The 17,434-nt window shown below is 57.7% G+C and overlaps 7 protein-coding genes across 7 annotated transcripts; 4 read left to right on the top strand and 3 right to left on the bottom strand.

Moving 5' to 3' along the window:
• The first annotated feature begins 178 nt into the window (after nucleotides 1–178).
• C8Q71DRAFT_736018 (uncharacterized protein) lies at nucleotides 179–1,334 on the top strand. The gene is made up of 3 exons (XM_047922521.1): nucleotides 179–329; nucleotides 383–535; nucleotides 594–1,334. Exons 1-3 carry the CDS (start codon nucleotides 284–286, stop codon nucleotides 1,136–1,138), a joined length of 744 nt encoding a protein of 247 aa, XP_047784178.1. The 5' UTR covers nucleotides 179–283; the 3' UTR covers nucleotides 1,139–1,334.
• Nucleotides 1,335–1,563: 229 nt separating this feature from the next.
• C8Q71DRAFT_736022 (uncharacterized protein) lies at nucleotides 1,564–5,011 on the top strand. Its single transcript, XM_047922522.1, has 9 exons — nucleotides 1,564–2,647; nucleotides 2,703–3,359; nucleotides 3,418–3,879; nucleotides 3,953–4,024; nucleotides 4,086–4,154; nucleotides 4,215–4,250; nucleotides 4,300–4,368; nucleotides 4,423–4,545; nucleotides 4,603–5,011. Exons 1-9 carry the CDS (start codon nucleotides 1,814–1,816, stop codon nucleotides 4,882–4,884), a joined length of 2,604 nt encoding a protein of 867 aa, XP_047784179.1. The 5' UTR covers nucleotides 1,564–1,813; the 3' UTR covers nucleotides 4,885–5,011.
• A 1,598-nt stretch (nucleotides 5,012–6,609) lies between these two features.
• Nucleotides 6,610–9,146, bottom strand: C8Q71DRAFT_236671 (nucleoside phosphatase family-domain-containing protein). Its single transcript, XM_047917201.1, has 2 exons — nucleotides 8,846–9,146; nucleotides 6,610–8,787 (listed from the first exon to the last, which is right to left on the bottom strand). The coding sequence occupies exons 1-2, from the start codon at nucleotides 9,048–9,050 to the stop codon at nucleotides 6,659–6,661; spliced, it is 2,334 nt and encodes a 777-aa protein (XP_047784180.1). The 5' UTR covers nucleotides 9,051–9,146; the 3' UTR covers nucleotides 6,610–6,658.
• On the top strand, nucleotides 9,145–11,287 carry C8Q71DRAFT_236666 (uncharacterized protein). Its single transcript, XM_047917200.1, has 7 exons — nucleotides 9,145–9,293; nucleotides 9,342–9,648; nucleotides 9,700–9,862; nucleotides 9,913–10,118; nucleotides 10,170–10,571; nucleotides 10,627–11,126; nucleotides 11,181–11,287. The coding sequence occupies exons 1-7, from the start codon at nucleotides 9,269–9,271 to the stop codon at nucleotides 11,252–11,254; spliced, it is 1,677 nt and encodes a 558-aa protein (XP_047784181.1). The 5' UTR covers nucleotides 9,145–9,268; the 3' UTR covers nucleotides 11,255–11,287.
• Nucleotides 11,288–11,319: 32 nt separating this feature from the next.
• C8Q71DRAFT_698857 (uncharacterized protein) lies at nucleotides 11,320–12,489 on the bottom strand (the record flags this gene model as incomplete). The annotated part of the gene is made up of 3 exons (XM_047920037.1): nucleotides 11,320–11,570; nucleotides 11,613–11,851; nucleotides 11,990–12,489. 3 exons carry the CDS (start codon nucleotides 12,487–12,489, stop codon nucleotides 11,320–11,322), a joined length of 990 nt encoding a protein of 329 aa, XP_047784182.1.
• A 111-nt stretch (nucleotides 12,490–12,600) lies between these two features.
• C8Q71DRAFT_845492 (nucleotide-sugar transporter-domain-containing protein) lies at nucleotides 12,601–14,891 on the bottom strand. The gene is made up of 2 exons (XM_047926607.1): nucleotides 14,279–14,891; nucleotides 12,601–14,215 (listed from the first exon to the last, which is right to left on the bottom strand). Exons 1-2 carry the CDS (start codon nucleotides 14,572–14,574, stop codon nucleotides 12,868–12,870), a joined length of 1,644 nt encoding a protein of 547 aa, XP_047784183.1. The 5' UTR covers nucleotides 14,575–14,891; the 3' UTR covers nucleotides 12,601–12,867.
• A 752-nt stretch (nucleotides 14,892–15,643) lies between these two features.
• C8Q71DRAFT_736034 (mitochondrial ribosomal protein subunit-domain-containing protein) lies at nucleotides 15,644–17,420 on the top strand. The gene is made up of 2 exons (XM_047922523.1): nucleotides 15,644–16,963; nucleotides 17,016–17,420. Exons 1-2 carry the CDS (start codon nucleotides 15,674–15,676, stop codon nucleotides 17,028–17,030), a joined length of 1,305 nt encoding a protein of 434 aa, XP_047784184.1. The 5' UTR covers nucleotides 15,644–15,673; the 3' UTR covers nucleotides 17,031–17,420.
• The last annotated feature ends 14 nt before the right edge of the window (nucleotides 17,421–17,434 follow it).

The following is a 17,434-nucleotide window of genomic DNA, read 5'->3' on the forward strand; positions in this document are numbered from 1 at the left end:
GAGGATCGTGGGCAGATTGCTCTCAACACGGTGACAGTGACTCTCAGTCGGACTCCATCAATCGAGACCGCCAAGCAATGCTCTGAATACTTCCTAACAACGCCGGCACCCGGAGGTGATGCCATGTGCATGAACAAGCCAGGCACCGAGGGCGGGCATTGTATGGTCATAAAAGTCGGCACTTAACACTGCTAGGCCCTGTGCACTGCTCTTGTTGACCCCCCAGCGCGTACGCGTCCGTCCTGACCTCGTTCATTCATTCCTCACGCCATTCCTTAAAAAAATGCTGCCCTTCACGGTTATCCTCTCTGCTGTTGTCTACGCACGCTGTGAGTAGTCTCACATTTCTTCGTTGTCCGCTTTCCTGACAATGGGTTCATAGACGCGTCGGCGCTCACCTCGCTATATATTCCCGGTTTCGACCCCCAGCCGGTCACTGCCAACCTACTGGGATCGCAAGATGGCGTGACTTCCTATGTCATCGCCCCTGGTGTCTCCAGCGCTGGTATGGACGACTATGGTATTGAAGGACCTGGTACAGACATTTTCCGCCAATCTCTTGAGCCCAACATACTCACGAAATTTATCATTAGCTACGCTTGTCGTCGGCCCAAACACTGCTGGCGTGACTTACATTGACGAAGGTGTTGGCCTCGCGATGTACGAGAGCTGCAATATCCAAGATGGGATTTCCGTCTGCGAGGACGTCGTCATCGCTATGGGCAGCGACGGCCTCACGATGACGCAGACCGTTACGGAGACTGTCGCGCCGTTCGCTGTTCAGGGCGGGGCTGCCGTTACCGGTGCTGCCGCCATCTCTACGTCGCCTGTGCCCACGGGCGATTTTGCGACATGGACACCCGAGTTCGGTGACTTCCCGACCGACAGCTCGGACGACGGCTTCCCTGCGCCGACGGGTAGCTCGCAGGCAGCTGGCAACACCCCTACGCCCACCCCCGCCCCATCCGGGATGTCCAAGGTCGCCGCCTCGGGCGGCGCAGCAACCTCTGACGCGTCTGGCTCCGCTGGAAACGCACAGACGACATCCACCACAAGCGGCGCCACTCACCTCCACCTTTCCAGTCTTTTGGCCGTTGTTGTCGCTGGGATCACTGGTGCCTTGGTTGTCTTGGCTTAGGCGTAATGTTTCGGTGAAGTTGGACTTGGATGATCTTTCTGTTCTCTGGGTTTATGATACTATGTTGTCTCCGCTATTCGTACTGTCAAGGTGTAAATATACCAACGTGTAGTGTAGACATGACTCGCCAAGTTGGAACATGGACTGTATCACGGCAGGCGATCATCAATTCCAGCTACAAAGTTGTTGAACGGTAGTGAATGCGCGAGATACTCTGAGGCACCAGACGTCCACGAAATGTGGCAATTTGCACCCGTCAACGATTGCTGTGAAAGTAGTGGCGACTTCTGTAATTGGTGTTTTCGTCAGAGACTCGAGCCTGGAACCAGTCGACACGGCGCGATCACAGGATGTGTTGTGACACAATGTGACGGCACGCGTCGAGCAGGCGCGTCTGAGGCTGTGGGCGCCTGTTCGCGCCTTCCGCCTGCTCGTCACCGAGGCGGCGTGTCCGTCCATCACCCGCGCCTCCTCCGCACGGTCTCCAGGCTTCCTCTCACTCTTGCTAACAGCTCCTCCTCGCAGTGTGTACTGCATTCACTGCCACATATCGCTATAGCCGTGCTATCGTCAGAGAAGCTCCAGGGTCCAAGTCGCGCGATCGCTTACGGCGATAATTGACACGACAGTCATCGAACCGACGGAAGGGCCGAGGGCGGCTCGTCGCTCTCAGGAATGCCACCGCGTGCTGCCGCTCAGAAGGCCTCGCAGCTAGCGGCTGCTCAGCTGGAGAGCTCACCGCCACCGTCGGATGGTCGGGAGTTTGGGGAGCCTTCCAAGCCTAGGACGCCGGTGAAGGTCACATATGGTCGCAGGAGACGGGGCCTTTCATCCCCGAACAAATCCTCAGATGGGTCGCCAGGCAAAGAGAGGAGCGTCGGGAAACGCGTGAGACCTAGTCTCGGTGCCCTCGCATCTATATCTGCTCAGAAGCCCAGCGGAAGCGGAAGTCGTGCAGAAAGCCCTACCGTAATAATGTCTGAGGACGAGACCGAAGATGACGCAGTGGCGGAGCCACAGAGTCCCTTGCGCAGAAAAGCGGACAGTCGGAAGGCGGACGGAGGGAAGCGCGTTCCTCCCGCGAAGGTGCCGTCGGCTACCGCGTCTAGGAAAGGGAAATCGAACGCCGTCGAGAGTAATAACATCCCCACAAAACGTAAACGTGCTATATCGATCTCGTCTACCTCTTCCCTATCCGACCTCGACGACAGCGACCTCACACCGTTGTCCTCTCCCAGTCCCGAAGCGTCGACTATGCCACCCCCGAGACGCGCCCGGTCTGCTAGCACGCTGACCTCGCTTACATCGTCTCAAATTGCGAAGACTGTAGGCGGCCTCGGTCGCACCGACTCTGTGGCCACTCTACCCGGGAGCAGCGTTGCAGACGACGAGCCGTGGAGCTTGAGCAAGCTTGGGACACTAGCCTGGGTCAAAATAGCCGGGTCGGGCGAGGTCATCAACGAGAGTGGCGACGTACACGATGGTGACGCGTACTGGTGGCCTGCAAAGGTGCTCTTGCCTCTGCTCATCCTCATTGCCGGACCCTCACCTAGCAAATTTGCAGGTTACACGGCCTCGGGATCCGGTCAAGGTCTCCCTGTTTGGTGATGGCCCTCGCGTCCTCAGTGACACTGCACAAGGGGATCTAACAGTTGCCTTTCCCTCTCCATCGAACATCTTACCCATGGTTCGTCGCGGTAGGATCCGCTTCACTGAGCGAAACTACAAGGCTGCGGACCGGGACACTGCCGTCCAGGCATTACCCCGAAAACGGAGGAAGCTGGATATCGACACGCGATGGAAGGAGGCTCGGGACCTCATGCTGCAAGAGGACGAAGACGCGAACGAAGGGCTGCCAATGTTGCTCTCAAGTCACTTCAGTAAAGATGCGTCTTTCTCCGTGAAAGCGCCATCTATAGGGGGCCGCAAAGCCATGGAGGAGAATGTCTCGTCTGATGATGAGGACTCGGCCAGGGTACAGGAAAAGCCCTGGCGTGCGCCGCCGTGTGATCCATCTCTCGAAGTGCCCGGCGAGCTTGTCCTTGCCAAGGAGAAGAAGAACCTCACAGACTACTGGCCAGCAAAGCTGCTTGAGTATATCCCGCCTCCTAATCACAAACAACGGCCTCGTTTCAAAGTAGAGTTCTATGACGGTGTAATCAAGAGCATCGACGCGGACTGGTTCTTTACGGTGTACGACAAGCACTTCAAAAGCTGTAAGGTGTGCCCTATTCCCTGCCCCGTTGCTGCATGATGTTAACGGTAAGTCTACTCACTAGCTAGGACGTGATGCAATTAATTACGGGCTAGAAGAGGAACGCGACGACATAGCTGCTCCACTGCGAAATGATGCGTCTGACATGGAGATTGCAGACGAGGATGCCTTGCGTCCACCCACTCCGGAGCCGCCAATGCCTCCTCTGGAGGACTTTGAGGAACTTACGCTCACGGAACAGTTCGAGTACGTCAAGCCGGTATTAGAGGCTGTCATCGACGGCCGTTTCGAGCCCGCCAACCAGCGTCACGACCAATTCATGCGTGGGGCTGCCGCGAGACGAGCGGTGTGCGAATCGGGCTATACGAGAGGATCGTTGAAGCAAGACGAGGTAGAGGCATTGCTGCGTCTGGTCCGGCGCTGGGCTACCAAGAAGGAGAAGCGGCGTGCTCTAGGAGTCCCACTGGGCGACCCGGACATTGGCCCACAGCCTGCGGAAGACGGCGCCATTGTGGGTGGCAGTCAGGTGAGGTCCCAGCTTCCCCCCAACACTCTGTATTCAATCTATCTGTCCGCTGATACATTTCTCTCACCTCCAGGTTCCGTCCGCGGACAGCCCCGTTGAAAAAGCTTTGACGCCTGTGGGACAACCGGCGGACCTTAAGACTCAGGTAATTCGGGCTATCTTGCGTCTTGGCGACATCGATGAGCTTACCATCCCGTGTTTGATAGCCCACAGCCTCGGGAGCTGAGGAGCCACCCTCGCAGCTGACGCTTGATGCCGACGCTAATGCACATGAGGTGTGACATTCCTTGTTACGGTTACATTACTGATGTTGTCATTAACCTTTCTGCTTGCAGCCCGTTTTCGGTGAAACGACAGCGACTACGCTAAATGTGGGTGGATTCTAACGAATTCGAACGCGTCAACTAAGTATCGTCGCAGGTTACACGGCCACCGATATCAGGTGGCTACGATAATATAGCTACTTCAGCTGAGAGAACAACCGCGATGGTAAGCAAGTAGGTTGAGTGTCCGCTTGACGTTGATTCAAATCATTTTGTCTAGAGCGATCCCGTCGAGGAAGAGCTGCATATCTCGGAAAGGGATGAATTGTCCGCACCCAATGGAATCCAACGGCCGCGTCCGAAGCTGTCGTACAAAAATCTATCAACCATAGACCAAATAACGGTTAGATCCTTACAGCGAGCTCATGGGTGCTTGATATCTGATGCTAATTCGACATAGTACTGTCAAAATATCCTGTTGCACGAGGCCGTACTTCAGCTGCTTCTGTGGCGTTCAGGGGAGCGTCCCTCTGTTCAACTCCTCAGTGATGATGAAGAACAGCGCCTGCACGACATCGCCTTCGACAAGGCAAACGAGAGCAACTGGGTACATGAAATCATTCGGCTTAAGCAAGCCGCTGAAGGCAAACTGCTTCCATGGGCGAATAATGACAACCCCCCGGCCTCCGCAGCGCCGTCCATATCTACAGGTGGCACGCGTACACGGTCAAAGAGAGGGTGACGATCTATCCGGGACTTCGGTTCGTTGCTGTATATCACATTGTTATGACGCGCAGACTCCTGCATGCTGTATTGCTCTGATTTTGTACCTGCATGATGCTACTCAATGTATACCACATTTGCGTGCACATTCGTCCTCATGGCCACTGCTGGTTCTCGAATCGAATGCAGCATAAGGTCTCATGCTTGCACATGAGGTGAGTAGGGGTTACCTCCCGTGTAGTGGTACGGGTGCTGATCCTCTCCAGGCGTGCATGAAGGCATGTGCAACAGTGGGAGAAAGCCACAAACTGCACATGCCCGCTGGGATGTTCGTGCTGTCACTCTGCCGTGAGTGACGTCGACGGGTCTGTCGTTGCTCACACAGGGATCCTGTATGATGGTTTATCTGACTATCGCGTATGTTCGGCGGAGCACCGATGTCACTGGCAAATTGCAAATTGTGCGGCCGCATTGACAACGACAGTCCCTCCGAGTCCCACCAGGCGTGAAGTCCCTAGTCGACCTTCGTAACGGAGCGGCGAGTGTTGTTATATTGACGAGATGGCCAATGACGGATTCTGCAAATGCACTCCTGTAGTAATCGGTCAGTCACGCTCGAGCTATGCCTTGACTATGAGTAGCGCCATACTAATCCTACTAGCTCTCGTCAGGCATCTTGTCATATATTGCCGCACACGTCTAGGAATCGTGAACGAGCCGTTTCATGAGTTCCGGACGATCATTCGCAATGCCACGCTGCAATCGCCCACCCTAGCGAACGTATCTGGACAATTCAAGTTCGGCAACATACCTTCAAGTTAGCCCCGTATGTCGCAGGGCTACCCATTTAATGGCCATCGAGATTGACCTAACGTAGTATGGCGTCATGAGATGATCGTTCCGCCGCATTGTAGCAGATTGGAGCAGCTCTGAATGACCGGTTTGATCGGCCGGCAGCATCCACTGCGTACGCGGACGGATCTCAGTATTACATACCGCATCGGTGGATAGGAGCACGGAGGCATTCCATCAGGAGAAGTTCGCCGTCAATGTGGTAAGCACTCCAACTTCGAATCCCTCGACAACCCGGATTTAGTGATGATAAGCACCAGCAGAACTAGCATCCATACGGACAGGAAGACTCCGCCGCTTCGGCGAAGGTAATATGCGATGACGTTCCGAGAGGGGCATAATTTGGGCATTACAGCACGGTGTTTATTCGCCTTTGTATGGCCGCGGTGTGCAGAAGCGGGCCCGAACGTGCCTCGAGCACACAAGCATGCATGTACGCGCCCCTGGGAGTCAAGGACACCGAATACCCGTGAATTCGGGATGAATATCAGTAGCGTAAGTCGGGTGCTACGTACCGTCAGTGACGGTCTTTGGCATGCGGCAATGCTTGCTACTGCCTTGTCGCTATCTCCGTATCGGAAGGGCGGCTGACATTAGCGAGTGTTATTAAATTGTCTGGTGCTGCTTAGCCTAGTCCGCGCATTCACTGGCAGATGGACGGCGAAATGGAACACAGGATTCGACGCGCAACGTCACTGCACAATATTAATAGGCAGATGGGTATACAAGGCCAGCACTCATAAGGCCGTTCACTCGAGCATTCGTGTACTTGCTGCAGCAGAGAATACTAGCGCATGGCAGCGAGTGTGAATACATGCGGTGGAATTTTGAAGAGGGTGCCTAGTTGCAGAACCGGTACCCACCCTCATCACTGCATCAAGATCTCGAGTTTATACATCGTACAGCTCAGGCTCATGCATGACTTCCCCAGTCTAGTCAAGTCATTCATCCAAATATAAACTACCAACAGGTCCATGCGAGCCACTCATAGTCCGTGCCATCTGTCCGTAGCCCCCACTCGCCGTCCGCGCCATGCCATTCCCGCCCCTCCCCGCAACGCTGCTCAAATTCATCTGCGACGAGTTGCGCGAGCGCGACGTCAGCGAACTTAGGCTCCCGTTCGACACGGATACCGCGAACCCGTCGAGGCGCGGCGAGCCGGGCGTGGGCGCGAAGGACGACGCGGAGCCGTTCGCGTCGCCCGGCGGAGGCGGGGCGAGGCCTCCACCCATACCAAGGCCGAGGCCGGGCTGGGGTTTTGTTTGGGAGAAGGGGAAAGGCGAGGAGTTGGAGCGGATAGGGGAGGACCGTGTGGGCGAGTATCGGTTGTGGTTGGAGGGCGGCCCGGTAAGCTTGACCCGGACGCTCGAGGGCCTCGTGCTTATGCCCAGCGTCGAGGAGAGCTTCTGCGCGATCGGGCGGATGGCTTGCTGGAAAGATAGCCGGGTCGGGGAGGGTGTCCAGGGAGAGGGTGACCGTGGGTGACTGGCGAAGCCGCCTTCCATGGCGTAGCCGTCTTGGGTGAACATCCGCTCTTTCGTGCGCGTGTATCGACGGTACGTGCTCCGAATGCGATGCCGCATCCGGTAGAGCATGCCGAACAAGAGCGTGAGGACGGCGATGTAGAATAGGAAGGCGACTAGGGAGAAGCCTAACGTCTCTTTGCTCAGGGACGGAGGTAGATGGTCCGAGAGACGGTCCTCGATGGCGTCGAAACGCCAGAAGGGCGGCTTCGGTCGTAAGTGGGAGTCCTCGGGAAGGTCTTCCATAGGATCGACAATAGGTCTATCGCCCTTTCCGGCTAAAGGCACCTCCTTGCTTGCCTCGAGCACCATCTTCCCTAGTGTCCAGCTAATGGCGATATCTCCCACAGTATCCAAGCTCTGAAACGCAGGCCGCTTGCTCCCCAGACCTTTCCGTGCCGCCTCCTTCTCCACCTCCTGTGCACCGTTATGCCCGGACGTACTGTTACCCCCAGGGTCGACTATACGCGGCATGCCGAGCCCCTCGTGTAGAACGTTGACTAGCCACGCTGCCTTGAAGCACTGCAGCTGCAGACGGGGAATCTCCACCTCTGGGCCCCACATGCCCATGGTCTGCCTGCCTTCTCCCCAGCGGGTCTTGTCGCGCTCGTGCTTCCGGACGATGTCTCCCCAGTCGCGCCCACAGAATTGCTCCGCCGCGCGTTCGTACTGTACGACGTCGTACGCACCGCCCAACCCGAACACGTGCTCGGAGGAGTACCAGTACTCGGAGATGCCGATAAAGTGCGCGGCGGCGAAGTCGATGTGCGGCGTCGGGACACCGTTGAATAGGCAGTGAGCGTCCGGACATGGGGCGGACTTGTTGAGCAGCGGGAGGGTCCGGGAGAGACATCGATCGAAGGAGCCCATCCCTACTAAGGTGTACGTCGCGGAAGACGACGTGGATTCCGTGAGTCGAAGGTCTTTAGGTAGACATGGGTCCGGGATGAGTTGTGAAGGAGATGCAGAAGGGTAGTGGTAGAGGTAATCATTCACGACTGCGCTGACATACCGCTCGCGCGCTTGGTTGGTACCATAGCCCAACCACGTTGTGACGAAGACTTTGTGCTGCACCTCCCTACCGTTCAGCAGGCGCAACCTGACGTCTATGAGGTTGTCACTGGACTTGTCGCTCTCAACCGTGCTCGGCTCGAAGGCAATCTGCGTCGAGGCGCCGCCCATGTCCAGGAAGCCATAGGTTAGGGGCTGCTCGCCTGCGCCCGAGAAGCCATCCGTAAGGTAGTTGACCGCTATCCAACCGAAGAGGCCCTCCTCCTCGCCAGATATGATGCGCACGCTGGAGCCGCAGGGCCCTAACGGAGACGGGTCGTCCAGCCTAAAGTTTGAGTGCGTCTTGAGGTATGTGCAGGTGGCTCGAAGGACCTCGGCTTGCTGCTGGGGCGTTAGGAGACGCATCCCCGCTGTGGCGAGGAGGAAGAGAGGTGTAGACGGCTGCAAGGACGGTGGGACATGGCTACGTGCATGTTCGAGCAGCGGTTCCAAGTAGCCTGCCACGCCAGCCGGGTTGTCGCCGAAGGAAGAGATACCTAGCGCCGGTTACGGTGTATAGCACCAGTACTGGACTATCAATTGACCTGTGCTCACCAGGTTGTACTTTGACAGACCAGTCCTCCCCGTTCTGCGTTCCCTTCTCGACCGCTGGGAGCGACGTCTGCGCCCTCCCTCCATCCTGGACGCGGGGATCCTTCCAGCTGTATATCTGCAGCCTGGAGCCTGACGAGCCTGCGTCGATGACTACTCCGAAGCGGCGAGCAGCGAGCCAGGCGTCCTGGGAGGTAGGAGGGGGCATGCCAGACCAATGGGTTAGACGAGAGTGGCAGTCATCAGTAGACTGTCAACAGACCTGCTTTCGGTGGAACGTGATCGACTCCGCTGCTACGGCTTCGCGCCCATCTCCGAGATCCCCAGATCCCCTCGATCGCCTTCTCCGGCTCCCTCAAATAAAACCCATCTGGCCCTCCGCTTGCTTGAATCCAACGTCTCTCGCGCGCAACTGAGCGAAGCAAGATGGTCCAGAGGACGAAGACCGAAGGTTGGTGACCGTCTTCGCGGCGTTCGGCCAATAAACATCCATTCACAGGTCCTTCCCAGGCGGAGACGTTGTTGCGTGTTACCTCAGCCATCGCCGCAGAACTCATCAAGGCCCACGATGCAAATCAGACGGTCTCGCTGAACGAGCTGAGGGCAAAGATGAGCAAGAAGTATGGCTTCGGAGGGGTCCCGAGATTGGTGGACATCATCAGTGCCATTCCAGACGACTACAAGAAGGCGCTCCTCCCCAAACTGAAGGCACGGCCCATCCGGACGGCGAGTGGCATTGCAGTGGTTGCCGTCATGTGCAAGCCGCACAGATGTCCGCACATTGCAATGACCGGTAACATCTGCGTGTAAGTACTTGGACTACCGCCTACGATCGAGTACTCTCTGACTCCGTGTAGGTACTGTCCAGGAGGTCCCGACTCGGACTTTGACTACAGTACCCAAAGTTACACAGGCTACGAGCCCACAAGTATGAGAGCGATCCGGGCACGGTACGACCCTTACGAGCAGACGCGAGGGCGAGTGGAACAGTTGAAGAGTTTGGGCCACAATGTGGACAAGGTATGTCGTATCTTCGCTATATCCCCTATCCTTCGTAACACCCGACACAGGTCGAGTTCATCATTATGGGCGGGACCTTCATGAGCATGCCAGAAGATTACAGGAACAAGTTCATCGCACAACTACACAACGCACTGTCTGGCTTCACTGGGTTCGATGTGGACGAGGCTGTCCGGTATTCGGAGCAGAGCAAGTCAAAAGCCATTGGTATTACAATCGAAACACGACCCGATTACTGCCTCAGACCACATCTCAGGTGAATACCAAGGATTTTTTTTTGCTTGAACAAGCCCTAACGACCCTCTAGTCAGATGCTTCGCTATGGTTGCACTCGACTGGAGATTGGTGTTCAATCCGTGTACGAAGACGTCGCACGCGACACCAACCGCGGACACACAGTCCGCGCCGTCTCCGAGTCCTTTCACCTCGCCAAGGATGCAGGCTTCAAGGTCGTCGCGCACATGATGCCAGATCTACCCAACGTCGGTGTCGAACGCGACCTCGAACAGTTCAAGGAGTACTTCGAGAACCCTGCGTTCAGAAGCGACGGGCTGAAGATCTACCCTACCCTTGTCATCCGAGGCACAGGACTGTATGAGCTGTGGCGGACGGGCAGGTATAAGAACTACACGCCGAATGTGCTCGTTGACGTGGTCGCACGGATACTAGCACTCGTACCACCATGGACGCGTGTATACCGTGTACAGCGGTGAGCGATCCACCGAGCATGCGCATGTCGTATTTACTGACGGCACGTCGCGCAGAGACATCCCCCTTCCACTTGTCACAAGCGGCTGTGAAAACTCGGGGAACCTCCGCGAGCTCGCCCTCAACCGGATGAAAGACTTCGGCGCCGAGTGCCGGGACGTGCGCTTCCGTGAAGTGGGCATCCACGAGATCCACCACAAGGTGCGGCCCGAGTCCGTCGAGCTCCTCCGGCGGGACTACACGGCGAACGGCGGCTGGGAGACTTTCCTCTCGTACGAGGACCCCGAGCGCGACATCCTCATCGGGCTGCTTCGTCTGCGCAAGTGCTCCGACGAGGGCACGTTCCGCCCGGAGCTCGTCAGACAAAAGGGAAGGGACGGCGACGAGGGTGGGTGCAGTATCGTGCGGGAGCTCCATGTGTATGGCACTGCGGTGCCCGTGCATGGACGCGACCCGACGAAGTTCCAGCACCAGGGCTTCGGGACGCTGCTCATGGAGGAGGCGGAGCGAATAGCGAGGGAGGAGCATGGGAGTGTGAAGCTGGCTGTTATCTCAGGTGCGTCTTCTACCTATCGCTCTTAACTCTGCTCGCTGAACCGTTCCTGCACAGGCGTTGGTACTCGAGATTACTACAGGCGGCTCGGGTACGAATTGGACGGACCGTATATGAGCAAATGGCTGTAACAGGGTATCTCATCCGGTGTATTAGTAGGCTACTGCTGTATCGGTATGTTGTACATCCACTATTGCTATGACTGCGCCGCTGGATCCGCCAGGACCAGCGTATGGAAGTTCGGGAACACCAACTCCTCCTCAACCGTCTTCCGGACGACGTCCTGGATGAAGCGCTCTATACGCGTAACATTTTTCAGCACATGCTTGTCAGCCTGGCCAATCTCGCTCTCGATGTATATCGACGGGAGCAGTCGCTGGCCGATCGGCAGCGGCTTGCCTGTTCGGGAGGACGACATCGCGGGCGGGGGCGTGTCGTCGTCCGTCTCTGGCGGTGTCCCTGTGTTGGGTGTGATGTCGCGCTTGGGACGGTCACTGGAGAGAGGGCAGTATGGGTCGAGCGGGTCGAGGATGCAGAGATGTACGCGGCGGCGCTCGCCTTCGTAGGCGACTACCACTTCGCCGTCGAAGATGATTCCTGTTACGGAGAGCTTGATGGGGAGGGACATGAACATCGGCGACGGGTAGTTGATGAGCAGGGATGTCGTAAGCGTGAGACGAAGATTAGAATGCCAAGTGATGTGCAAGTGGAGTTGCAGGTTGGGATGGCTCGGTGCGGGAGGCGTTTGCACACCGTCGGGCTTAGACGGCGGTTCGGGCGAGCCTTCCTCGGGGACCTCGACGACCTCTTGCTGGGAGTCACTCTGCCCAATCCTCGGGCGTGATGCCCCACCCAACTGGGGAGACGCAGCAGAGAGTGCAGACGCGTACAAGCTCGGTGACGGATACGTCGGTCGGAGGTCAACCAAGCTCGTAAGGGCAGGATGCAACCCCGGTCGCAGTGACGGCGTGGAGCTGAACATATCCAGCCCCGTCCCCCTCCCATACCGCATACCATGCGGCTGTAGTGGGTAATACGCCGGCACATCCTCGTCCAGCACCTTCCCGCGCACCGCCTTCCTCGAAACCCACTCGAAGTCATCGTCGTCGTCAGTCCACTGCGACTCCTTCACGGGGTCCTTCTCCGCGTCATCCGTCTCCTCGTCGTCCTCGAGGAAGTCGCGGTAGACGTCGCGCATGTCCACGAGCTCAATGTCCGGGCTCGCGGTGCCGAAGTCGAAGGAGGCGACCTCTATAGGCCCGATGAACGACGGCCGCGCTGTCGTCGCGAGCTGCCTGTTCAGCACCTCAATGAGAGAGGCGGCGAGCGATTGGTCAAGTTTGTCCCATTCCAGGTCGACCGACATCCTGCAGCTGGAAGACACAGATGAGAGGAGAGTTCAGGTCAGACGCCCACAGACGCGATCGACTTGGACAACGGACAGAATCATGTGCGCGTGTACGCGCTCACACCCGTGTCCGCAAAAGTGGTGTATTACAGAAACGCGTATAGACTATACGCACGCCTCCAGTGAACTAGAGAAGAATAAACACGAAGGGGCAGAAAGTATGCGGTGTACGGCACTGGATGGGCTAACTTGTAATAGATCTCGTAAAGAAGGGGCGGAGGATGGCGTGGGCATTGTCACGGTGAATGTCTACTGCAAAGTCTCTGGGGCGGGTATCGTATCGGGCTCGTTAGATAGGCTTGGTCGTATTCTATTCAACAACATGATCGCTTGTGCTTATTGGGGATGCCGCCGCGCGGGGGCGAGGCTCGTCTGCGAGGCGTTCCGCGAGCTCGGGTATAGCGATGTCGGAATCGGCGACGGCGTCCGTGACGGGAAGGGCGAACCGTACGGCGCGTTGAGGTATCGGTCCGTAGCGAGTATCGGCCCAAGTCCGTCTTGCTTCTCCCCTGGTAGGCCGAGCGCGGTGGCGGTGACGCGGGGGCTCCCGAACGGAGATGAATCCTTCCTGTCGAACTGGCCGATGATGGGAGCATCGGGGCTGACGGGGGTGGTCGAGGGGTTCTCCAGTTTTCCGGGAATGACGGGCAAGACGTTGGTGATGGCGACGAGCTCCTGCCCTGGGGGCTGGTTGTACATCCACGTCGCGGCCAGGACCGTAGTGGAGCCGATGACGAAGGAAGGGGTGATACGGAAGCCAAACAGCGCGACCGATGCCAAAAACGACAAGACGATGGAGAGACTCGTCGCGAATCCCTTCATTATGTTGTCCGAATACTTGATGACGATTGCCGTAATCAGTCCACCGAGCACCTGGACCGACACCGTCGCCCATGCCCAACCGCCGAAGTTGCGCAAAACAGAGGCAATGATGCCGTCCTGGTAGATCCGCGGATCCGCGTTCCAAATGATGGGCAGGATAGCCGGGGGCAAGGAGAATAATGACAACTGGACGTTGCGTACCCAAAGATCGGCTTTCGAGTTCTTCAGCACCATCTCGAAGTAAACGCCAGCGAGTCCCGAAGTGAAACATGCCGCCGTCACAGCCCCGAAGCCTTTCAGCGGGCTCATGATGTGTATGTGCAAGGGTGCAGATTCGTGGGCGCTGCCGACCGGATGGTTCTGCCTGGAGGGGATGTGGCTGCTGCTGCTTGACTGAATCTGCACGATACCGACACCGATGGCGAGGAACAGCAACGACAACCACTTCGTGGAGCTGAGCTTCCTGCGAAGCAACATGACGGAGAAGGCGGCCGTGGTAAGGATCTTCATCTGGTACGTCACCTGGAACGTGGCGACGGGCAGATTGCCAACCGCGACGAACTGGAGCGAGTTCTGCACCACGTAGAGGAGAGCCGGTATTGACAGCTTCCAGCAGTCCGGGCTGAAGATCTCTCGCGACACCCTCTGCAACGCCGACAACCACCCCATTACTCCTCTCCTCGACGCGTCCGAGGCATCCGCGACCCTGAGGAAGGCAATGACAAACGAGATGGACCCCTTGAGCAGCTCATTGAGCAGCACTGCCGCGGCGGGCGAATACGACTGAGCCGCAGGCGTTGAGACTCGCGAGTAGTGCATGACGATGGACAATGCGGCATTCTGCACGGCAAGCGTGATAAGGCTGCGAGACAGCAGAATAGGCTCAGACACGCGTCATAGCCTCTCAAGAAGGCAGATCACTCACGAGAAGTATTTCAAGGGCATGCCGCATATCGTCGGAGCGCTCTCGGCAGTGCTGCTCGCCGGCAATGGGCTCGGAGGCGGCGGGGGATGGTAGTGTATCGGAGGAGTAGGCGGGGGAGTGTAGGTAGGCGTGACCCGCGCGCTGCCCCATGGCGGCGGGGACGACTGGGCGAAGGTGCCGTCTTGCGGGGACGGCGGATTAGTGCGAACAGTAGGGTAGGGTCTATGATACATGTCGGGGGACGCTGAGGACGACATGCCCAGTGCCGAAGCCCTGCGGGGTACAGTTCGATCCATATGCCGAGTTAGGCTTCAGACCGCGGCTGAGAGATGCCGTTCTAGCGAGGTTATTTTGGACGAGGCCGGCCAGTGCACGCGAGGTGAAGACGAAAGGCCGTACGGCGCCGCAGCCTTTCCAGCAAGCAGATGGAGAGGATGAGGGCGGCGGAGGAGGGCGGGCGGGCGTGGAGATGATGGGCAACCTGCAACCTCCTCTGTCTACCTTCCTCTTTTTTGGCCCGCTCGCCTAGCAGACGCCCGTCCCGCCTCCCAACTCGTCTCCGTTCTTCCCGCACCCGCCGCTTCCCTCGTCCGCAGCACTCTGTAAATCTGCTATTCTTTTTATTCTGCGGTCGTCCTAGGACTATCCAGCCTCCACCATGAGCTTGCAAAGGCCGGCATGTGCGAGGGCCCAGACCGCGTGCGACGAGGTACAGCGCCCGAGGCGTTCATCATGTCATCCATCAGCGAAGGGCGACGAACACTGCATAATCATTGCTTCTACGGAATATGCGAGCGCACTCAGGTTCCCGCTGCAGGACGCTGGGCGCGGCGGGAACGCTGCTTCACTGCTCTGCGACTCGCGTGCTGCGCTAGCTGCCCGCGGCATCCCTGGACCAGTGCAGCGAGGCGCCTGCATGGCCTCCCACAGACGCCTTTCTCTATTGCACAGAGTCGCGTAGTGAGCGTGTACAGTAACAGGGTTCGTGCGATAGCCGAGACAACCCTGACGCATACCGCAGTTGGGCGGGAAAACAAGCTGACAGTTAATGACAGGCTGTGCTACATGGAACACTTGCATGAACTCGACGAGCTGTTAGGGGCTTCACTCGAAATCGGAGGTGCGCAATTGAGCGTATGGCACGTAGCTAGGGACAGTAAAGTTTATTCTGCCCTCATTCTGAGAGGTTTCCAGCCACCCTTCCGTGCGTATGTTCTGGATATATTAGCGAGATGAAAGGATGTTTATATGTACGAAAAGAATGGGCCAAAAGGCAAGGACTTGAGGATCACAGCGCCGGCGAGGCTCCTGCCCCGGCATCAGCCGACGCGGCGCCAAAAAGCCCTCCTCAGTGTCCGATCTGGCAAGACTTGCTTTCGCTCATAGCGGTCCTTCATGTCGACGCCGGCGCCGTCGCAATTCGCCGCGCTCCTACGCCAGTCGCGCTTTGCCTCCTACGATCCCTCAATAGGCCAAGTCTACACCTCGTTTGGCGGCCATGCACAGCGCGGAAACTGGGGCCTGAAGAGGCCGCTCCCGCTGCGTCGGCGCAAGGGAAACGTGACCGTCCAGGCAATCGACTCCACCGCGCAGCAGACCGAATGGAAGGGCGGTGAGCGGCAGACTCGGTGGATACAGATGTGGGAGGAGGTCGGCCTCACGCCCAGGCTGGCGGACGGTCCATGGCGAGAGAGGTTGGGTCCTACCGCAGAGATTCGGTGGGATGTGGATTCGGAGTTTGGGCTGGCGACGAAGCCGCCGGTCCAGACGAAGCCTTCTATGGTCTCGCGTCCCTCTGTACACCAGCAGAAGAAGTACAAGGAGGATGAGGAAGAAGAGGAGCTGAGCGAGGCGATCCCCAACGTTTATGCCATGACGGACAGGGCGTTCGAGCGTTATCTCAAGAAGCTCCGGGAGATGCGACCCGCGTTCCTCAACTGGCTGGATGAACAGGCGAGGGCCGCCAAGGAGCAGGGATATTCAATCCCTCGCGTCGAGCGGGGCAGCCTTTGGCGGCACAGGCAGGCAGCGGAAACCGATAAGTACAAGCTTTTCCTGATGTCCCGGGCATTCAAGGAGTATAGCTCGCACGACTCCCGCGTCATCGAGCAGCAGCCCCAGCTGTACGGCGGGCTCGTGTACGCCAGGACCTCGATGCTGCAATCCAAGATCCTCGCGGAGCCCCAGCCAGGACGCATACTCGAGCGGTTGCTTGGCCAGGGAGGCCATGCCGGCGGGGACTACGTCGCCAGCTTCGCCGGCATGACTCCCCACCTCCACAAGGCCCTCGCCGAAAACAAGGATCCCATCAACTGGCGTAGTTTGGGAGCAGCACCTGACGCACCCGATGCCATGCGCGGCGCAACCACCTTCCGCGTCGCACAGACGCAGCTTTTCGCCGCACCAGCCACCGTTCGGCTCAATCCCGCAGGTCTGGACGGCGTGGGGATGAGTATGGATGTATACGTCCCACCAGACACCGAGCACGGCAAACAAAACCCGTATCCCCCCGGCTCCCGTGAATACGTTGGCTATCAGCGCGTCGAAGAGCCGTCCATGATCCGCTACACAAAGCCCAAACCCGTCCAGGAGTCGAAGAAGAAATACGGTCCTCCCGGAGAACAGGGCGCGGCCGATATCGTGCAAACTTTGACTGGCATCATCAGCAACACGGGTCCTCCCTCTGTGCGTATCATCATTATACACAATTCCCGCTGACTGACGCACCTGTGAGTAGAACCGTTTTCAGTGACCGTCATGTAATTACAGCGGATCCGACTTTAATTCCGTGAATACATCTGGCGTCTTGTTGGTACTAGGCGTGGTTGGCCTGGTGCTCTAGAGTTGATGTCCGCTGCAATGAGCTGTACGTTGACCGAGATTGAAATATCGGGCGGTTTTCAGTTGGTTGCATGCTATCTTGGTCCCCAACGGAGACTAGGGCAGGTTACCGTTATGCTGTTCCGTCAGGCGACGTTGGCCAGGCGGTGCTCGTGTGCCATCCCGAGACTGCATGCTCACGATTCACTGGCTACGTAGACCGCCATACACGTTCATCTTTTCTTTCAGTTGGTCGCCTCAGCTTGTGACCTGTGCTGCGATTGTCATGAAAGTTGATTTCCTGCTGCAGATCCGGTTGTCGACTCCGAGTCGTCA

The sequence above is a fragment of the Rhodofomes roseus genome, assembly GCF_022264815.1.
Source record: "Rhodofomes roseus strain CIRM-BRFM 1785 chromosome Unknown C8Q71scaffold_2, whole genome shotgun sequence".
NCBI lineage: Eukaryota > Fungi > Basidiomycota > Agaricomycetes > Polyporales > Fomitopsidaceae > Rhodofomes > Rhodofomes roseus.

Excerpts from the sequence above, each read along its gene's own strand:
- C8Q71DRAFT_736034 (XM_047922523.1), top strand. The coding sequence starts at position 15,674 with ATGTCGACGCCGGCGCCGTCGCAATTCGCCGCGCTCCTACGCCAGTCG.
- C8Q71DRAFT_236671 (XM_047917201.1), bottom strand. The coding sequence starts at position 9,050 with ATGCCCCCTCCTACCTCCCAGGACGCCTGGCTCGCTGCTCGCCGCTTC. Across the intron at positions 8,788-8,845 it reads GTCTGTCAAAGTACAACCTG|GTATCTCTTCCTTCGGCGAC; the intron begins GTGAGCACAGGT and ends AACCGGCGCTAG.
- C8Q71DRAFT_736022 (XM_047922522.1), top strand. The coding sequence starts at position 1,814 with ATGCCACCGCGTGCTGCCGCTCAGAAGGCCTCGCAGCTAGCGGCTGCT. Across the intron at positions 2,648-2,702 it reads CGTACTGGTGGCCTGCAAAG|GTTACACGGCCTCGGGATCC; the intron begins GTGCTCTTGCCT and ends GCAAATTTGCAG. Across the intron at positions 3,360-3,417 it reads AGCACTTCAAAAGCTGTAAG|CTAGGACGTGATGCAATTAA; the intron begins GTGTGCCCTATT and ends TCTACTCACTAG.
- C8Q71DRAFT_736018 (XM_047922521.1), top strand. The coding sequence starts at position 284 with ATGCTGCCCTTCACGGTTATCCTCTCTGCTGTTGTCTACGCACGCT. Across the intron at positions 330-382 it reads TGCTGTTGTCTACGCACGCT|ACGCGTCGGCGCTCACCTCG; the intron begins GTGAGTAGTCTC and ends ATGGGTTCATAG. Across the intron at positions 536-593 it reads CTATGGTATTGAAGGACCTG|CTACGCTTGTCGTCGGCCCA; the intron begins GTACAGACATTT and ends ATTTATCATTAG.
- C8Q71DRAFT_236666 (XM_047917200.1), top strand. The coding sequence starts at position 9,269 with ATGGTCCAGAGGACGAAGACCGAAG. Across the intron at positions 9,294-9,341 it reads CCAGAGGACGAAGACCGAAG|GTCCTTCCCAGGCGGAGACG; the intron begins GTTGGTGACCGT and ends ATCCATTCACAG. Across the intron at positions 10,572-10,626 it reads CGTGTATACCGTGTACAGCG|AGACATCCCCCTTCCACTTG; the intron begins GTGAGCGATCCA and ends CACGTCGCGCAG.
- C8Q71DRAFT_845492 (XM_047926607.1), bottom strand. The coding sequence starts at position 14,574 with ATGGATCGAACTGTACCCCGCAGGGCTTCGGCACTGGGCATGTCGTCC. Across the intron at positions 14,216-14,278 it reads ATGCCCTTGAAATACTTCTC|CCTTATCACGCTTGCCGTGC; the intron begins GTGAGTGATCTG and ends GCTGTCTCGCAG.